Source organism: Malus domestica, chromosome 15 (assembly GCF_042453785.1).
Source record: "Malus domestica chromosome 15, GDT2T_hap1".
Classification (NCBI taxonomy): domain Eukaryota; kingdom Viridiplantae; phylum Streptophyta; class Magnoliopsida; order Rosales; family Rosaceae; genus Malus; species Malus domestica.
The window spans coordinates 7329204-7349167 of NC_091675.1; the positions used below are offsets into that span (position 1 = coordinate 7329204).

At 38.6% G+C, this 19964-nt stretch overlaps 2 protein-coding genes across 2 annotated transcripts; one reads left to right on the forward strand and one right to left on the reverse strand.

The window, feature by feature from the left end:
* Positions 1–201: 201 nt before the first annotated feature.
* On the reverse strand, positions 202–3198 carry LOC103410755 (uncharacterized). The gene is made up of 2 exons (XM_029093289.2): positions 2913–3198; positions 202–1107 (listed from the first exon to the last, which is right to left on the reverse strand). The coding sequence occupies exons 1-2, from the start codon at positions 3078–3080 to the stop codon at positions 565–567; spliced, it is 711 nt and encodes a 236-aa protein (XP_028949122.1). The 5' UTR covers positions 3081–3198; the 3' UTR covers positions 202–564.
* Positions 3199–13746: 10548 nt separating this feature from the next.
* On the forward strand, positions 13747–14601 carry LOC103431331 (protein SMALL AUXIN UP-REGULATED RNA 51-like). The gene has a single exon (XM_008369481.4). The coding sequence runs from the start codon at positions 13912–13914 to the stop codon at positions 14428–14430; it is 519 nt and encodes a 172-aa protein (XP_008367703.3). The 5' UTR covers positions 13747–13911; the 3' UTR covers positions 14431–14601.
* The last annotated feature ends 5363 nt before the right edge of the window (positions 14602–19964 follow it).

A 19964-nucleotide genomic window follows, 5' to 3' on the forward strand; every position in this document is an offset into this window, starting at 1 on the left:
AAAGTTTTTTTTTATGATTACACATGAAATCGTCCTCTGTCGCCATAACAATTGAGAAGTGATGGAAGACATGAGGCAATGGCTGGAAGGAAAGATCCAATGTCTCATCCTTTCGTTTTGAACTATTTTTAATAGTTACTTATGGTTGTCAACTTGTTCAGGCGAGAAAAACTTACATGTAACACATGTGTTAGAAATGCATTTCTGCAAGTAATCAATCTAAATTTATTTCCATCCCCAATCTAAACATATTGATTGATCATTCAGCTTTCCAAACCAAACATATGATAATTGATCATTTTATCAAATTTACGGAAGTATAACATATGTAAAACAACTTATAGTCCAAATTTTTTTGGAGTGGACCATCTCTCTCTCTTGCCCAGATGATGGCTTCCCTTCTCTCTATACCTCTCTTGCATGCCACGGCTGAGGACACGGCAAAGGGAGATGAAGTAAAGGAGGCGCCGACAAGGTGTTGACAACTCTTGGATTTAATTTGCACAATGTTTTCAGCCGTGATTGAATCACGCACCATCTTCACTTTGGACGACTATGCCCAATTCATACAAATGCATCCCCATTTTCATTACCAATATCCATTTTTGTCTTTTCAGTGCTACTGCTAGACACAAAGTCCAAATTGTAAAGCACAGGCACCATCGTGGCAGAACACAAAAACACCAAAACTGGTCCAAATATCCAAAGCACGAGAGGCAGTGCTCCATAAAACAACCTGTTCCCCGCAGTGTTTAACAAGTAACCCCTTTCCAAAAGCGCAGACACATACTCTGGAGTCACCAACGACGTGGGTTCTTGTGGACTGTTAATTAGGATGTTCACTTGGTTTATGAACCTGATTGAAAGCGAGTGACACATGAACGAGAAGAGGAAAATTGTGAGTAGGGTAACGTATTTTAAAGCAACCATGAATTCCCCGTGTGCCCCGTAAACGGTGTCATTGAGCGGTTTCTTCACACTGTATGTGCTGCTGATCACAGCTGCTAGGCCGGAGCATAGGAGGATTGATGTGGTGGCCATTAGGGTTGATCCCATGATCGTGTTACGAAGGGTTTGGACGGCCAGGATGTTCTTCTTTTCATTGTCCTGTCAAAGATAAGGGAAAAAAAAACATGTAATCATTTAGTCATCGACAAGTTAAAACTATTTACTACTCACTTATCTTACATATTATGTTAATACTATGGACTGTAAATCTGAAACCATATATCAATAAATAAGATTGACAATTAACGAATAATATCAGAATGTCTGCATAAGACCAACTTTATCAATATCTAAGTTGCAGCCACATAATATTAAAGGTTTGATATAAAAGATAAACATTTTTTTAATGATTAAAGCTTTATTCTACCAACAATATTTTATGCTAAATTTATTTAAGTTATGGCGAGAGAATTCAACTTAAGTGTAAAAGAAAGAACACAATGCTGGAGTTAACATGTGATGCAATATATAGGAGTTAAGTGGGTTCGTGAAGTGTAAGAAAGAATATATGCATGGTGGCATGCAATTAATCTCACTTATCCAACATAATGTTGTTGGTCACTTTGATCTCCTTAAATTACTGTGTAATATACTAATTCCGTAGCATAAAATAAAAGTGAAGCATGCGATGCGCAAGAAACCATTTCTAAATGGTTTTTATTATTTAAGATTTTACTCGTGGCTAAAAATGATAAACGAAAGATTAGGTCCCCACAAATAAGCCACCTTTTGTATGCTTGGCTTGTTACTTCTCACTTTAAAGCAATGAAATGTGCATATTCTTTACGTTTTGGTATCATTCTGTGCTTTGATAAACTGCATTAAGGAAACTACGTATATTTAATTTGGACGATCAAAGACTCAAATGGAACATTCTTTTTGAAGATCACTCTATAGATGGCAGACCACAGTTAATCATCTTTTATAACATACTAATGTACCTATTTATAATATGAAAGATATATATATATATATATATATATATATATATATATATATTATTTTTCATCTGGGAGAGCACACAAATAACACAGGTGTTTATTAATTGAGCTTTATAGTCGGAACCACATTGAACAAAATAATGCATCTATCTATATGTTAGAGTACTTGTTTAATGAGTTCGTTGTTTTCGTTTGATTTATTTAATTTGATGATCAGAAATGAAGATGTGTGTGTGAGAAACAAAAAAGGTGTGAGACAAATCATCTCCCTATATAATGCACCTACTATTTATCTATGGACCTAACTTTCTTGTTTATGATTAGCATAACTATTTTTCTTTAGCTAAAATGTATAGAAAAATTGTAATGAACAAATTACGTTAGTTTGTTTTACGTATAAAATAAAAATTGTTAAGATGTTAATGGGTAGGAAGTTATGATTGAAGAATTGCAGGGGCTAACATGTAACTAAACCTAATTAATCTGTTATGCTTTCATAGTGAAGATAGCTGCATAAGATAACATAGAGGTTGGAGGACTGTACCGTTCGTTCTCTTTTTTACTGTTTCTCATGTTACGACTGTCAACAACATGAACATCACAACTCGTACAACATATGTTTTTAAGTGATAATTAATTAACATTCTACACAGATAGGAATATCCGGTAAAATTAGAATATATTTATGAGAACTTTAACGAAAAGCTCCAGGTACTTTACACTAAAAAGTCAATATTGGTACTATTCACTTTACCATTTATTTTGTCCTTAAAACTCAAAGTTTTCAAGCCATTTTCATTAGTTTTCCTTATATTTAAATGCATGCACACAACTTGTAGATTTTTCTCTTTGTATCAACTATTGATTGGTTAAGATGATACGAACAATTTTAAAGCAAATTAAAATTCATCCGTCCTCTACGATAATTTAGCATAGTATGCAAGTTAATCGTGTTATACGTACCTTCATCATCGCCGAGACCCAGAATCGTCGTCCGCTGGTGTTTATGCCGATGATGGTAGATCGTGGGTCGGTCCGAACCTTATGCCATAACCAAGCATGATACGAAGCAGTCATGAGGAACCCTAGTGGTACAAGAATGACATCCAAGTAGCATTTTCTCCATTCCATCTCTTTCTCTCGTAGTTTTTCTCACTCTGTCTCTCTCTTTGCCTTTCTTTGTTGAGGGCTTTGGCTGCTCCTTAAGTAGATCTTATAATATTATTAACTCTCTCCACTCAGGTTCCTGACTCCTCAGCACTCAGCAGCTATATATAATAAGTTTACAGAAGGAAATGAATGTGGACTTGATTAAATGCGCAATACAGTGCACAATCTAAAAAATCCATGGGCAGCAAGGACAGAACGAACAATTAAAGTAGGGAAAGCAAATCACCCACTAAAATTTTAAATTACAGATATGAGCTTAATGTGGATGTGCGTTATTTTCCAATCTGCCAACCTTCTTTGTCCCATGTTTTTTTTTTGTTGACTTTTTTCTTTTTAATTTCCCGTAGAATTTTTTGCTTTTTTTTTTCCATGGAATTTTTGTCAGAACCCGATACGCCAGTTTGGTTTAGAATGTAAGCGATCTGGAGGGATGTATAGTCCAGATATGTTTCTTTGTTAGTTGCTCACAACTGGTGAGGTATGCGTAATCGGCATTTGGACGCAAATGCTGAATTGTCACAAAAGAAAGCTAAATGGGTTCTGAATTTGAAATTGTATAGTACTCAATCCTTGCATGTGTGACTGAATATATAGTAGTAACATACTAACATGGCTCAAATCCTTGCATAGTATCTTGTATGTTTTGCCTTTTGAAGTAATAAGTTCCCATATTGCTATGAGCACCAAGTATTCTTGGCATGCATCCCAATAAAAAATAACTAAGACTAATTAAAAGAATCAAGAGGGTTAAACAAAATTTGGGTTGTTAATATATTTCTAAGAAAACTAGGGCAACTCAACCACTTATAATGATGAAACTGCATATTCTTGGATACGTGTATAAAATTATCAAGTGGATTTTTGGTGTAATTGTCAATTAATTTTTGTTTCAAGTAATGCTATAAGTAGACTAATTAGATCACATTTGCAAATTATGTGATGTACATGCCACCAATAGGAAATAAGTACCTAATCAACACTGAAGTAATAATTCAATCATCAACAACTATATCATATAGTTTACAAAATATAGTTTAAAGTATGACCTAACATTACCCTTCTGTTACCACACAAATTAGAAGGTATTAATGGTATTTAGACCTAAATGGGATAACCTGAAAGAGTGGGAGGGGCAGCATGACATTGTGAGAGTCTGACAAGGCGCAGGAGAGAAAAAGAAATTATAAATGGTCAACTAACGAAGAAGGAAAGAGCACGCCTTCCTTCTTCATGAGTCATGATGAGGAACTGTGAACGCACTGCCCACTAATTTCAGGGATAGATTGTTATAAGAGCCCTTTCCATTCCTTCCAACTTTGATACGTATGGTCTACTTCTTAAACATGATCATAATCATATGCTAATTCACATCAAGGTTCATAACAAGTTAACAACTAACATTAGTCCTTTTCAAATCTATGCACGTGGATTGGTGAACTTTATACATACATATGAGTTTGATATGGTAAACTAGCTATTAATCAAGGGAACTTTAACGAAAAGCACCCGGTACTGTTCACTTTAACGAAAAACCATATTTTTACACTAAAAAGTCAATCATGGTACTATTCATTTTACCCTTCATTTTGTCCTTATCATTAAAACTCAAAGTTTTCAAGCCCTTTTCATTAGTTTTCCTTATTATTTATGCATGTCTTTCTATAGCGTGCAATATTAAGATTAGTATTTATCATTGATCATGCACCTAAATTTTTATTATATTTTGATTGATTACCAGTGGTCAAGAATTGCCAATTAGGATGGGTTCGAAATACCCAAAAAAAAAAAAAGGAACCAAAAAAATTGAAGGAAAATAAAACCCTAAACCGTAAATAAATTGGGCACCGGACATACATGCTGATGGGACAAGAAACAACATATAAAGATGGGAAGAATGGGGATAAAACTCAATACAACTTGTAAATAATGGTTTATGTTAATTATTCTAGCCGCGAAAGATTAGGAATGATCACCAATGTACATCTAATTTACAGGTTTTTAGTGGAGGACTAAAATTACTATTAGTTATATATAGTCTTTTAACACAATGGAGAGGTCCAAACTTGTGAGCAACACGCGACTTGTTTCAAATAAAGTCGAGATAAATATCACTTGATTAATAAGAAAACTAATGAAAAGGGTTTTTCGTTAAAGTGAACAGTACCGGGTGCTTTTCGTTAAAGTTCCCATAATAATATGCTGGGAAGAGGAGTGTTGCTAAAATATGATTAGGAAATTCCCAATTGCAATGTACTAGTCTAAATGGAAAAGGCTAGGTTGAATTGTTTACGAATGTCCTATTACATTTGGCGAACGAAGCTTAGCAAGGAGCTGTCCAAACGTTTGGTAGTGGGATATGAGCATGATTAACTTAGGAAAATAAAAAGAGATTCAAAAAGCATTGGCTGCATGCATAGACGTTCTTAGCCATCATCAAAATCAAAGCCTTTTAACTTGCCGCACGCACTTATAATTAGTGTTTGAAATTTCTTCAATACAGTCGATATTTCTGTAGAAGTATCGGAAAAATCAGATAAAGATATGAAAAAGCAGGGGTGAAGTCTAAACTTCGCCTCTATAAGAGAATAACTCTTAAATTTCGGCTAAAATCGACGGATTTCGTCAATATTTCCGATATATCGGTTAAATATCCAAAAAACTCTTATGTTTCGTATTAAGTGTTTGACATGCCTAAAGTTTCATTTTAAATTTCCTTATTTCCATCGAAAGCAACCGATATTGATATATCCATCAATATTTCCACAATTGCATATCGATATTTCTACATATACGGATATTTAAATATTACCTATAATATGAAACCTATACATTACAAAAATATAAATTGAAAACAATTCCATGTAGTGTAGATATGGAATTCATTTTCCAATGAAGACCAAGAAGATGTCAAATCAATAAAATATGTAATGGGGTGCCTTAAGTAGTGGGGGTGGCCAACAATACTTTGAAACTATTGGCTATGTGACTTATGTCATCCACATAAGACCACTGTATATGTCTAAGTAGTGCTCTCAGAAGACACAACATGGAAGAAGCAAATCTGCAGGTTCCTACAACACCCCTCGCATTGAAAAGAAGCTTAATAACATGGCCTTTTTGTTAATTTCTTCTCATAGTTATCTTTCCGTGGTTTGTACATGTGTAGATAACCATTAATATATTAGTGCTCCAATACATATTTTACCTAACTTGGAATGATGTTTGTCGGCGTGAGTTGATTAAATTTATTGTGTATTTTACTGACTCGATCGAGCAATGTTTGTCCGAAGTTATGTGCTTTGTTTATGTAATTAGGTTTCATTATATCTCTCTCTTTTTTTGCACATAATTGTAATCCTAGTTATATATAATTTAACTTTAGCAGTTTCTAGCTCCAAAGTTTCACGTGTGGCACCCATTTAAAAAGAATAATATGCTATTTGAATTTTTTTTTAAATATTCTTATTCACGAGTGGAATTTAAATTTCGAGAAGTTGAGTTTCTATGGGTTATATTCCAAAAGGGTTGTACTTGTGAAACAAGCTATGCCAGAATAGAATCCTGTATCTGAATTTTGAACTAATCCATGTAATCATGTCTTAGTTGTTGTTAGTATAACATATATGTAAAGAAGTTAATAAGATATGTATGCCTTGTGATGCTACCCAATATGCATACCAAATGTTCTTAGGCATCATTCATGACTATGACAATAGCTTTTTGCTGGTGATTCAGTTTCTCTGATACCTTTAATTAACTTTTATATTGGTTATTTATGCACAAGAGAGATAATCCAACTTTCTTGTCTTATAATCGTACGTCAATTGTGATGAGGTTTAAATTTAGAATATCTTCCAAAAAAAAAAAAGAAACAGAATATTACAAAACCAAATGGTTACTACTTGCTGGGCCAACGATCATCTTCCACTGAAGATTCAAGTATGCATGTCAACATGATTTGATTAGAAAAGTAACGCCACTGAGAATATATCTTGATTGCAAGAGGGAATTTCTTGTACCTAAGATGCCCTATTAGAACTTAAAACGTGGGCATTGTATGCATTGGCGAAGCTACAGAGGAGCAAGGAGGGGCGGGCACCCCTCCGGTCATTGGAAATTGCCACTAACAGTGAGAATTTCGCCCTTCCGATCTTCTAAACCTGCTGGTCTGGGTGCGTTTCGCTGCTGGGTTTTGGTTTCAAGGGAAGACGACCTGGTTTTGTTTAGACGGCGTCGTTCACCTTTTATAAAAGGGAGTTTTAATGAAAAGCTCAAGATACTGTTCACTTTAACGAAAAACCACAGTTTTACACTAAAAAGTCAAACCTGGTACTATTCACTTTACCCTTTATTTTGTCCTTATCGTTAAAACTCAAAGTTTTCAAGCCATTTTCATTAGTTTTCCTTTTATAAAACTCAATATTCCTTTATTGAAACGGTGCAGTTCGGTGGGCTCCCTTAGTTTCTTTTTAATTTTTAATTTTATCGATGTGGTTTTCTTTCCCAACCGCACTACCAACCCACCATTTTAATTCTCTTCATGCTCTCTCATTTGTTTAGACTATTCAAAAACAAGGGTTGACGTTTGTAATTGTTCTTTTTTAATTCTTGTTATTATTTCCGGTATTTAAAATTATTTCATCTTATTTTCTTTTAATTCTTGAGAAATGATGACTTTGAGGGCTTGTTTCAAATATACAAAAATTTTGTGAGGAAAATATCATTAGTGTTCCTATTATGTCAGAGTGTTTTTGATATTACTGAGAGATATGTTTACATTGCGAGAGATGTAACAGTTGTGTGATAGCTTGATTGTTTATGTTGAGAGGGATGTTTTTGTTTTTATTGACAATGAGTCTATTATACGATGTTTCATGACATGAAATCTTGCCAACAATAATTACAACTTGTTTGTATTGACAAACTGTGAACGACATTAAATATTGCCCACTATCTAAAATGATTTGATTGTCAACATTTTTGTAGAACCTATTACGCTTTTAAATTTTGCCATTTCTTCCGAAAATTCCTAACTTCGCCACTGATTGTACGACTTATTTTATATGTAAGTCTTCATCATACTACCGATCATTCTAATTTAATTACAAAATCATGCTACTACATCTACTCGCCATCTTCAACCAACGATTTGGCGAACTAAATATGTAACCTAATTGCTATGGTACATGCGTTTTATACAGTTTCCAGACCGAACTGTATTTTGGGCCGTACAAAGCTTTATCTGAGTTTTCAGCCCAAACTTCATGCTTTTATTAGGGTTTTATCTTTATAATTAAACTGAGATAGGGACGTGATTTGCTACCCATCTGTTAGGGTTTAAATCTAAATCATCCCGGAGAGGGCTTCCCGCACTTTTTTTCTTGGTTTGTTTGTTATATAATTGATCGAACACTTAAGCTATCATACTTTCACCTAACTTCCAGCCCTCTTTCACACTGGATATATTTATAGAGAACTGAGGTCATCTCCAACCGAAGGCTGGCCAGAGGGCTCGTTTGAGCCCTCTAGCCCTCCAAGATTCCCCAAGATATTAATATTTTAATGAACAGTACAGGGCCATATTTGCCTCCGTCTCCAACCGAGGGCCAAAGGGCTCGTTTTAGCCCTGTCACAAAAAACCGTCTCCAACCGAGGGCCAAATGGCCATAGGGCCAAACATAATTTATTATTTAAAAACTACAATTTAATGTTGTATAAATGGCCTAGGAAGTTATACGAAAAAAATAGAATTGAAAAAAAATATGAAACAAATCTTGTGAAATAAAAGTTATAGGAAAAAAAATATGAAACAAAATTTGATTCATATGAAAAGGAAAAAAAAAGGGAAAAAAGAAGTTTACATTCATTAAAAAAAAAGAAAAAAAAAGAAGTTTAAATTCATTAAAAAAAAAGAAAAAAAAAGAGGCCTAATAATACAACGGCTACTAGCCGTTATATTAAAAAACATTTCAAACTATTAAAAAAAAAAATAACTTTAATGCTGTCGGCTATAACCGACAGCAATAGGAAATCATTAAAAAAAAAATAGCCAGCCCGGGGCTGGTTGGCTGGCCGAAAGCAGCCAGCCCTCCAGCCCTCTCCGATCTCGTGGGGCCCTCCCAGATTCCAGAGCCCTCTGGCCTAGCCCTCGGTTGGAGACGGTTTTAGGGCTATTTTCGGCCCTCTGGCCCTCTGGACCCTTCGGTTGGAGATGACCTGAATATAGGACTTTGGACCTCAAAGTGTAGAGGGCTAGCTTATTCTTAACGACTTCAACTACAAGTCTTTTGTCCTTCATCGGACATTTGTTTGCAAAATCCATGTCGATTGCCAAAGTGTCGTTGGAGAACCAAGTTCCCAGAAGGCAGAACAAGCAAAATTACGGAGGGATGACCACGAGCAGAGCAGCATGAGCTCTCCAAGATTGGTTTTTTTTGTACAGTGGCACTAGCTGAACCAGCCAATATATAAATAAAACCATTAGATTGGTGAAACGTATGAAAATAAAATAATTTGATTGGATTGCTTAATGAGAAGCATGAAGCACGGCCCAGATGAGTGGGAGCAAAAAGATGAGCCACATGTGCCTGTAAATTGGATGCATTTAATTGAAACAGACATCTGAATCAGAAATGGAAGCTACAATTAATGACTTCTAAACCCCCAAGTTAATTATCTGATTAAATCGCTTATCCATATTTCTAATAATTATGATCGATAATAACAATAATAATTAAAAGTCTAAACGCAAAAATCTGAAAGTTAATGGGGAGAGGGATCTTATATTATTTCAAAAGAGCTTACATTCTTGGTGCAGTATGAAAATAAATTATATATAAAAATAAAAGTCAATATATTATGCTATGTAGCAGAAAGTTAAAAAAAAAAGGATTATATTATCCTAATTTGCAGATGCAGGTACATTCTAGGGTTCTAGAATATAGAAGCCAGCTAATTAGTAATTAACTATGGTTCAAGCCAGCTAATTAATTGGGTAGCTAGCTGGGTTAAATGGATTATAATGCACAGTTCTCTGAGAAAGGTCAAGAAGTTTTATAAAATTAATTAAATTGTGTATGTGTTAAAGGAAGACCCATGAAGACTTTGAAAAAAAAATATAAACAAAGATATGGAATACTTGAAACTAGCTAACGAAAAAATTAGCGTGAAACTGAGCGCAATGATGTTTTATGATTCATACAACTAACTCCACTTATTAGGATAAACTTGATTGTTGTTGTGTGCGTGACAGGAAAATTATCAGATGTCGGTTTTAATCATTGGATGCTATTATTCTTGGACTGATATGATTTAAGGAGGCCTTTATTTATACTGTGCATTCTGTTTAAAGTTGAATAACATAAAAGAAAAGAGACAACAGACGAATCTTTATAGAATTAAATTGTGAGAAACTGGTGAGTTGTTAATTTTTTTTGAATTCATCATATTGTTTTGAGTACTAACCCTAAGCTGGCTTTTTGAACCATCAGAAAGAATACGTGAGAGGAAATAAGTAGGTCGGCCAAACTTGGAGGGCACAAGGTTGACCATGGCAAATCAACTTCGTCATGCACTGAAAATCTAAGACTAAGAGTGCTACCATGTTGGGAAGATCATGTACATTCTGATTTGCGAGATTTTAGTTTTCAGTTTTCAATTTTTTTAAACTAACAAATTTTACTTTTTATGTTTCAAAAGGTGAAATAAAAATTGAAAACGAAATGATTATCTAATGAACTTTTAGTTTGTATAAGAAGCCAGAGCAACTGCATGTCTGTTTGTTACTCTTCTTGGATCCAATTTTTTGTTTAAGAAAATTATGAGTATAGAGTTAAATTCCTTAATACTCATTAATTGTAAAAACTGAAAAGTGGATCAAAGAAGGGTTATCAAACAATCCCTAGTATATACAGGGTTAGGATATGTGAACACACATTTTTGACACACAAATTGGCATCCATTTTCAGGGCTCAATTCATAATATATTTCAACGATCCAAATCGTCTATATTTTAATACATCATTCAAAGATTATCCTTGCAAAAAATTAGACAAAACCAAAACCATTTAAACATTCATTTATAGTGAAAAAAAATGGACGACTAGTATTTTACAAAGAAACACTAAACTTAATTCAATGATCATATGGTTTCGAATTTGAGTGATTCTTCGTAAAAATGATATATCAGGGAAGATCTAAACGATAAATGGCTCAGATCGTTGAAATACATTACAGAGAGTAAGTCCCACAAAAATGTGCGTCAAAAGCGCGTGTCCCTAAATCTTAACCCATGTACAGAGATATACATGTTGATGCTATACCTCCTTCGTATAAATGGTTTCAGAAAGGGTACCCTTCATTTTGTTTGTTTAGTTTCCTTACCTAAATAAAAAATGAGAAATTTGGAAAAGTGCTCTGTTTACTTAGAGGCTAGAAGGACTTTTGCTCCACTTTTGTAAATTTATTAGAATTTTATTATTTTTACGTGTGAAAAGACTTACCTAGCCCAAATTGTATTCAAATCTGTTGCCTAGTTCCGATTATATACTCGAGACCCTCTCGAGAACGACTAGTGCCAATCTCAACACATCTAGAGTAATACGACGTTAAAAAAATATAACACTCGAAGTAAGAGAGATGGCTCAACAAGCATTTGAGATGGAAGCAAGTTGTTCTCGAATTTAGCAATTATTGCAGATTATTAGTGGGGATCACATCATATTTTCCAATCATGATATGTACATATGCTTAATCCTACTATTTGTCACACTATATTTGTACCTTTCAATGATCACGCACCTTTGCTCCAACATGCGAATTACGCAATGTAATTAAAGCTCACGTACACTACGTAAGAAGAAAGTAGTTAAGAATCAAATACAAACTATTCGTTTGTTTGGTGTTATGTTTCTCTTTTCGACACTAAAAAAGATCATAAGCTCGTATTGAATTCTTTCTTTTTAGTTGTCAACAAATAACGCTTATTTTAAAGACGATTATTTCTCTAATGTTAAAAAATGTCACAAGATGGTCTAAGGCTAGTTGCAGTTCTTTTTTTTCATATTGAAAAAGGTCTCAAGTGTATCGAGTCGAATTCTCCTTCCTTATTAGTACAGAGAAAAATAAATTTAAAAAAAAAAAAAGGAAGCAGGGACAATGGCTGAACATCTTGTGAAATATTCTTCATCATTCATTTGAAAAGTGGAGCACTTAACTTAATCACGGTAATTACCTTCACTTCACATCACAGATAATGGCATTTTGCCTCTCACTTTCCTGGAACACAAGAAAATTATTAATAAAAATAATCACGTGATCTCGTCTTCAAGTCTTGATGTCTGAAATATAACTTAATTTGAGACCACCGCAACTGTAAATTCATAAGAAATAAATAAGTAAAAATATCTTAGCCAAAAAAGTAATTTTAACGTTACGAGTTCCCGTGAGTGTTGGTATTGGTCATTCTCATTCCGCACACTTTGATAAATTTCTATTTTTTACTCCTCATAATCAGTTACATTATATTTCTAATTTTAAAACTCAAACATGTATTGGTGCGGAACTGTAAACCCTAAAAGCTGCAATGGGGGACAAAGACAGAGATCAGTCTTCACGTATTTAACGGGTGTATATAATATAGGACCTGCAAAGTTATTATGTGGTATTCAAATAATGTCTTTGGGCCCTGACCACATCCTCACGATTTTGTTTATAAGAACTCACACGAGAACTTCCCAGTGGGTCACCCATCATGGAATTACTCTTCGCGCGAACTCGTTTAACTTCGGAGTTCCGATGGAACCGAAGCCAGTGAGCTCCTAAAAAGTCTCGTGCTAGGTAGATATGAGAATATACATATAAGGCTTACATGATCCACTCTCCTGGGTGATGTGGGATCCAACAATCCACCCCCCTTAGGGGGCTGACCTTGTCGGCACACATCTGGACAGAGATTGGCTCTGATACCAAATTGTCACATCCAGGCCCGGACCCCCACCACATCCCGGACTTGACTCCGCCGTTGAACGATATTGTCCGCTTTGGGCCCCGATCACGCCATCACGGTTTTGTTTATGGGAACTCACATGAGAATTCCCCAGTGGGTCACCACTCATGGGATTGCTCTCACGTGAACTCGCTTAACTTCGGAGTTCAGATGGAGCTGAAGCCAGTGAGCTCCCAAAATGCCTCGTGCTAGGTAGAGATAAGAATATACATATAAAGCTTTCATGATCCACTCCCTTGAGCAATGTGGGATCTAACAATAAGTTTGTATGTTATAATACGAGTGTATGAAGTTGTATTTTAGAATATAGTATTAATAAGAATCCATACGTATTGTTGGGACAAACAAGCTGATTATATGATGCGGCAGTGTTTAAAATAGTAACAAACATGTGGATTTAGTACTAAAAATATGAACTAATTATTAGTTTGTTTGAAAGTGTTTTGAAAATAGCTGAAATTGTTTTTGATGAATATATAATTGCATGAAACCATAATAGCCCATCTCAATCAGTCCCGAGACTTGGGCTTCTTTGTATATATATACGAATCTGTCAACCTTCTGATAGGTTTGTTACATAACTATATAATATATATACATCTAAAAAGATAAGAATATCTAATTAGTTTATATAGAAAAATGTACATTAAATATTCATAATCTTAAAGTCCTCAACCGCTATAAATTGAAAGCACCCATCTCAAATGAACAAAAAGGAAGCAATTTCACAAAGCACTTTCACAAAAAGCTAGCTATCTACATTGACAGTTTGGTTCAAGAGTAACAATGAACAACACCATGGATTCAAAGACATCAAACAAGATCAGAGACATTGTCAGGCTCCAACAGATTCTCAAAAAGTGGAGAAAGATTGCTAACTCATCAAAAGCAATATCCGCCGCCACCACTACCACCTCCACCAGCAAGAGCATCAAGTTTCTGAAGAGGACACTTTCTCTGTCTGAAAAAACAACCACTTCATGTGAAGCCTCAAACAATGCTGCTGTCCCAAAAGGCTACCTTGCTGTCTGTGTTGGGGAAGAGCTCAAGAGGTTTGTCATCCCAACCGACTACTTGGGTGGGCCAGCTTTCCACATTCTGTTGAGAGAGGCGGAGGAGGAGTTTGGGTTTCAGCAGACCGGCGTTTTGAGGATTCCATGTGAGGTTTCTGTGTTTGAAGGTATTCTGAAGATGGTGGAGGAAGACAAGGACTTGTTCTTCAATAATATGGTGGGAGATTGCTCAACAGCATCAGATGGCCAGCTCAACTTTTCTCACCACCCAGAAAACCCAATGTGCATATAGGGTTTTGATCTTCTTCTTTTTGTTTTTCCCTTTTCTTTACTCCTCAAGATCTTATCTTTCAGATGAGAAGGAGGTGAAAGAAATCTGAAGTTGAGTTACGTAAATTATCTTCTGATGCATTTTGTCAGGCATCCAATCCCAATTCAACATCTGATTTTCTGAGGCATCTAATCTACTATTTTGGTAGCAGAACTGCTACCATATAGTACTATACTTACAGCTTATATTAATAATACATTTATAGACTAGCACTAAGCGTTAATCAATTAGTAAGATAATACGATACTAATCACTCATACGGACATCCAATCGAAGCAGTCATAGTCAATAAGCTAAGATCATCCATTAGATTTAGAAATCAAAAGGTATCTGTGGAGTCAAAAATATTCACTAGGCGACACGTGGACTTTTGGACAAAAGAGGACAAAAATACCCTCGAGGCATACCGGGTTTCCTACACGCGAGCAATGGAGAATCATCCATCAACCAAGTCAGGAGTACCCAAAATGGGTAACGATTCAAAACCTATTTCATTCCATATATGTTTTTACCTCATTTTTTATTAGCCAATTATACAAAAAACCACCAAAACATTCATTTTATGTTTAATAGCCAAATAAATTGGCTAATTAAACCTAAATCAAACCCAAAAAACCCTAGCCACCTCCTATCCTTATAAATATACTCTCATTTCTCACCAAAAAGCCAATTCCAACACTTTGGCAAAAATCCCAAAATTCTCTAAACACTCTTTCTCTCTAAATTCTAACTTTGACATCGGAGGTTCTTCGGCCAAAGCCCCCCCCATTCATCGTGGGCGCGTGAGGCTCTTGGCCTTAACCTAAGGTGTTAATTGTTTTGTAGGTGCAAAATCGTCCAAGATCGAGAAGGAAGAAATTTGCATCCACAAATTGGTGCTTTCATTGAGAGTTGAAATCCATACTCGTAGAAGACTCTCGCACAAAAAAGGTTTTTTCTTTATTTTCTAGTCCATTTGAATATTTTTCATACGTTCTTATTATTAGAATTTTTTATTTGCAAAGGTTCTTTGATAAAACGTATAAGCAAAATATAATGGCTAGAAATTTAGAAAATTCCATAAGTGAAAATTCTAGTGTTCAAGAAATGGGAGTGCGGAGATCCGTGAGGCAAAATGCGACAATAAGGGGAGCGGCATCACCACCACGAGTTTCCACCATGGGAACCACCGCGGTGGCTACCTCGGTAGCCACCCACGGCGAGGTCCATGATGCCTTCACCACGGCCACCATGGGAACCACCGCAGTGGCTACTTCGGTAGCCATTCGTGGCGAGGTCCATGGAGCTTTCACCACGGCCCGAGCCGTGCCATCCAAGGCTCATGGTACCAAGACCATGACCCAAGCCGTGCCATCCAAGTTTACATGGACCCAAGCCCAAGCCTCGCATTCACATGCACCGCGCGTTGAGCAACCCACTCCCGTGGCCCAGCCTGCTCCTGCCAAGCAGCCTGCTCTCGTGACCCAGCCTGCTCCCGACGAGCAGCCCACTCCCGTGGTCCAGCCTGCTTTCGTCAAGCAGCCCACTCCCGTGGTCCAGCCTGCTTTCGTCAAGCAGCCCACTCCTGTGGTCCAGCCTGCTTCCGTCGAGCAGCTCACTCCCGTGGCCCAGCCTGCTCCTGCCAAGCAGCATGCTCTTGGGACCCAGCCTGCTCTCGACGAACAACTTACTCCCGTGGTCCAGCCTGCTTCCGTCGAGCAGCCCACTCCCGTGGCCCAGCCTGCTCCTGCCAAGCAGCCTGCTCTCGTGACCCAGCCTGCTCCCAACGAGCAGCCTGCTTCCGTCGAGCAGCCCACTCCCGTGGCCCAGCCTGTTCCTGCCAAGCAGCCTGCTCTCGTGACCCAGCCTGCTCCCGACGAGCAGCCCACTCCCGTGGTCCAGTCTGTTTCCGTCGAGCAGCCCACTCCTGTGGCCCAGCCTGCTCCTGCCAAGCAGCCTGCTCTCGTGACCCAGCCTGCTCCCGACGAGCAGCTCACTCCCGTGGTCCAGCCTGCTTCCGTCGAGCAGCCTACTCTCACGGCCCAACCTGCTCCTGCCGAGCAGCCCACTCTCACGGCCCATCCTGCTCCAGTGGCTTTCCAAGCAGCCCAAGTCGACCCAAGACTATCTCAACCATCCGGACCTACCATCGAGCCGGGGGCATTCTCACTACATTTTTTTCACGGATTTGACATTTCCCAATTCAAATCTCGCGCCCGGAGTCTACCACATTTCCAGGCGCATTCCTTCCAAGCTCTTCCAATCCAAATGGCGAACAACACTTGTCTCGACAAGTCATAGAGTTGACGAGCGCCCTTGCACAACAGACAACTTTGGTGAATCAATTTTTGCAACGCATTGGGATCCAACGTGCCCCGGACGAGGTATCCCGAAGTAGGACAAGGGCAGACAGACATTTCCAGCAGCGTCCCGGTAAGCAGCCACTCGACCAGCCACGAGCCGAACGTTTGGGCAGTGTACATTCTCGTCTTAGAGCGCGAAGGAGCATGCACTCTCGACTAGGCCCACGGAGGAGCATACATTCACGGTTGGGGTCATACTCCGATAGTCAACATGAGCAACCTTCCGGGCAAAGTGTCTATTCGCAGCTAAGCCCACAAGGAGCGTCATCCACCTCACATCAGAGTAGGCAGCACGACGGACGGAGAGAAGCAGTTACTCAATCCAGCTCAAGTTCAACCAGCAGCCTGCGAAGAACTCGCTCGCCTACTAGGAACGCACCACATGCACTGCATCTGCGGCATAGACGAGCCAAACACATGGAAGAGCAGCCTAGACCAGCAAGTCATGACTGGGGGCAGCCGAGAGCTCCGCTACCCCAACAAAGGCAAATTCAAGAAGAAGTAGAGAGACTCTTGACCAAGCGATTGCATGATTTCCAACGCAACGAGGTCACCGACGAGGCACTACGACGGAACATAACCAACATAAGCAGGTCACCCTTCACGGAGGAGATCGAGCAGGCAGAGCCTCCACGCAAGTTCAGCATGCCACATTTCACATCTTTCAAATGGGATGAAGACCAAGAGAGACACTTAAAACGTTACCAAAGTGCAATGATCCTTTATCGAAACAACGATGATCTCATGTGCAAGATATTCGCCATCACTCTACAAGGCGAGGCGCAAGATTGGTTCTACACCCTGCCGCCACAATCCATCCGGAATTTCTACGAACTTTCTTTGGTTTTCACCAAAGAATATTCATCCTCTCGCTCGATCAAAAAAAAGTCTGACCATTTGTTCGACGTCAAGAAGAACCCAAAGGAGTCGCTTCGCGACTATGTGAGGAGATTCAAAGTAGAGAAGGCAAAAATAGTCGGATGCAACGACTCGATATCTAGAGCAGCCTTCCAAAAAGGAGTTCCAGCAGACCACCCGCTATTCGGAAAATTGATCATGAAAGAAGATCTAACTCTGGCAGACTCTTTTGCTTTAGCAGAGAAGCATGCACTTTGGGATGAGGCTCGCCAATGCACATTAAAGGACTTGAAGAAGTACCCGACATCACCTCCATAGAAGCAGCGGAGGACTTATTCACATGTTTGACGGTATCTAAAGTAGCAATAAGCTTTACCATAATGCGAGAAGAGATGGGGGCCCGACTACCTGTATTCTACAGTTCAAAAGCTCTCCTCGATGCTATTAAAAATTCAAAAGCTAACTTTGGCAATAGTTGTTGCAACCCAGAAGCACAAGTTTTACTTTCAAACGCATGCAGTCATCCTCATGACGTACTATTCTGCCCAATCCAGACGCGCGATGATAAAGGCATAGACCCCGGCGGATGTAAAGTTTTCTGACGAACGCAACACTGGAAGGACACACTCAGAAGCAAGTTTTGTCCTCGTCACCCTAAAAGATTCTACATTGGAGCAACATGTACCGGCAGTTGAGTACCACTTCTTGCTGCACACCACACGGCCCTAGCCGACCCTTGCTCAATGATTCAACTCTAGAGTGGCCCAATACCGGCAGTTGTGCATCTCCTGCTGCGTATGACATGGCCTCATCTCCACAGCTCCCTACTGCGCCTTCACGCCGAGCCTAGGTGACACAATAGAGCGGCCCAACGATGCATCAGAAGTAGCCGAGCACACTCTAGTCGCGCCTACTCCACCCGATGGAAACTTCTGGCATTTGCATGTCGACGGCGCAGAAAAGCCCTCATCACTGCCTGCAGAGAAGGATCCAAAAAGACGAATCTCATCTGGGAAGGTTTGTACAAGATCAGCAGAGTAGGCGGTAAGAGTAATTACACCCTCGCCACCATGAAACGGTAAAAAGATTGAAAGGCAGTGGATGGCCTAAAATCTGAAGAAGTACCATGTGTGACCTCCCGCTACATCAAAACCCGAAGACTCAAGAAGCTCGACGGGCACCACCTCACAAGCTGAGGATTATCCAGTTGTTATGCAGTTCTTACCTTACAGCTAAAGTTATCGTTTGTTTCACTCGTTTTTTCAATGAGGAATTTAGAAGTAATCATAACTTGGCTTGGCTTGGCTGCATGCTTACAACAACTAATCACTCATGCACTTCAAAAGAAGACTGCCCCCTTCTTAGGGACTCATCGCAAGAATTGCGCCCCCCGAGGGACCAACCATGCTCTTCAGTGTGAGAGGGTAAACCAATTCCCCGACACCCATATGGGTTAGCTCTCCAAGATGGGAGGATAAACTTTACACTCCGAATATCCAGACGTGGATGAGCCTGGCTGCCCTAGTATAACTAGATGCACGATGGCTTGCACCGGGATTCCTAGAAGTAGTCGCAATGGTCTTTTTCAAGGCTTAGCTAATTGAAGGATTTTGGGTCTCCTGGCCTAATCTGTGGGGAATCGGGCCCTAGAGACGGAGATGGCACATTACGCAGTACATCCGATGGACGGCTGCCCTGGAATCCTAAAGCTGCTACCGAGTGCACTAAGGTAGCCTACGGATTCCGGAAGACTGCCTACGGCTTGCCCTTCGAGCAGTAAAGCCGTGTTAGACTTATACAACCGCACATTCTTGTGAAAGGTTAAACAAGCTAGCGCGCATATACGAAGTTTTATCCACTGCCGACATGCTACGTAGTCAATAAGCTTCACCTCTTCCAAGCGCGGAACAACCTACACCAAGTCTTAACGTGTTGTGATACTTGCTACGCAACCTACGGAATTGAAGAAAGTCAAGGTTAACAACCTATTGGTTACGCGGACTTGTCTGCTTCTGTAAGTAAGGCATCCAGCTGCCAACCTTATGGCTAACAACTTTGCAAAGTTCTACACCAACATCTTGTTGGAAATGTGCCCTAAAACCAATCATATGATGATACTTTACGGACATTTCAAATGTTAAACTAATCTAGTTTAACATATAAAGGGCAAAGATTATTGTTTGAGCCGTCTCATATAAATGTTATATGCTTAAACGATAAAGTCCAAGGAATATGTGATTGGGAGAATGCAATCTAATGAAGTTAGATTAATGAGACCATTCTTTCGTAGACACA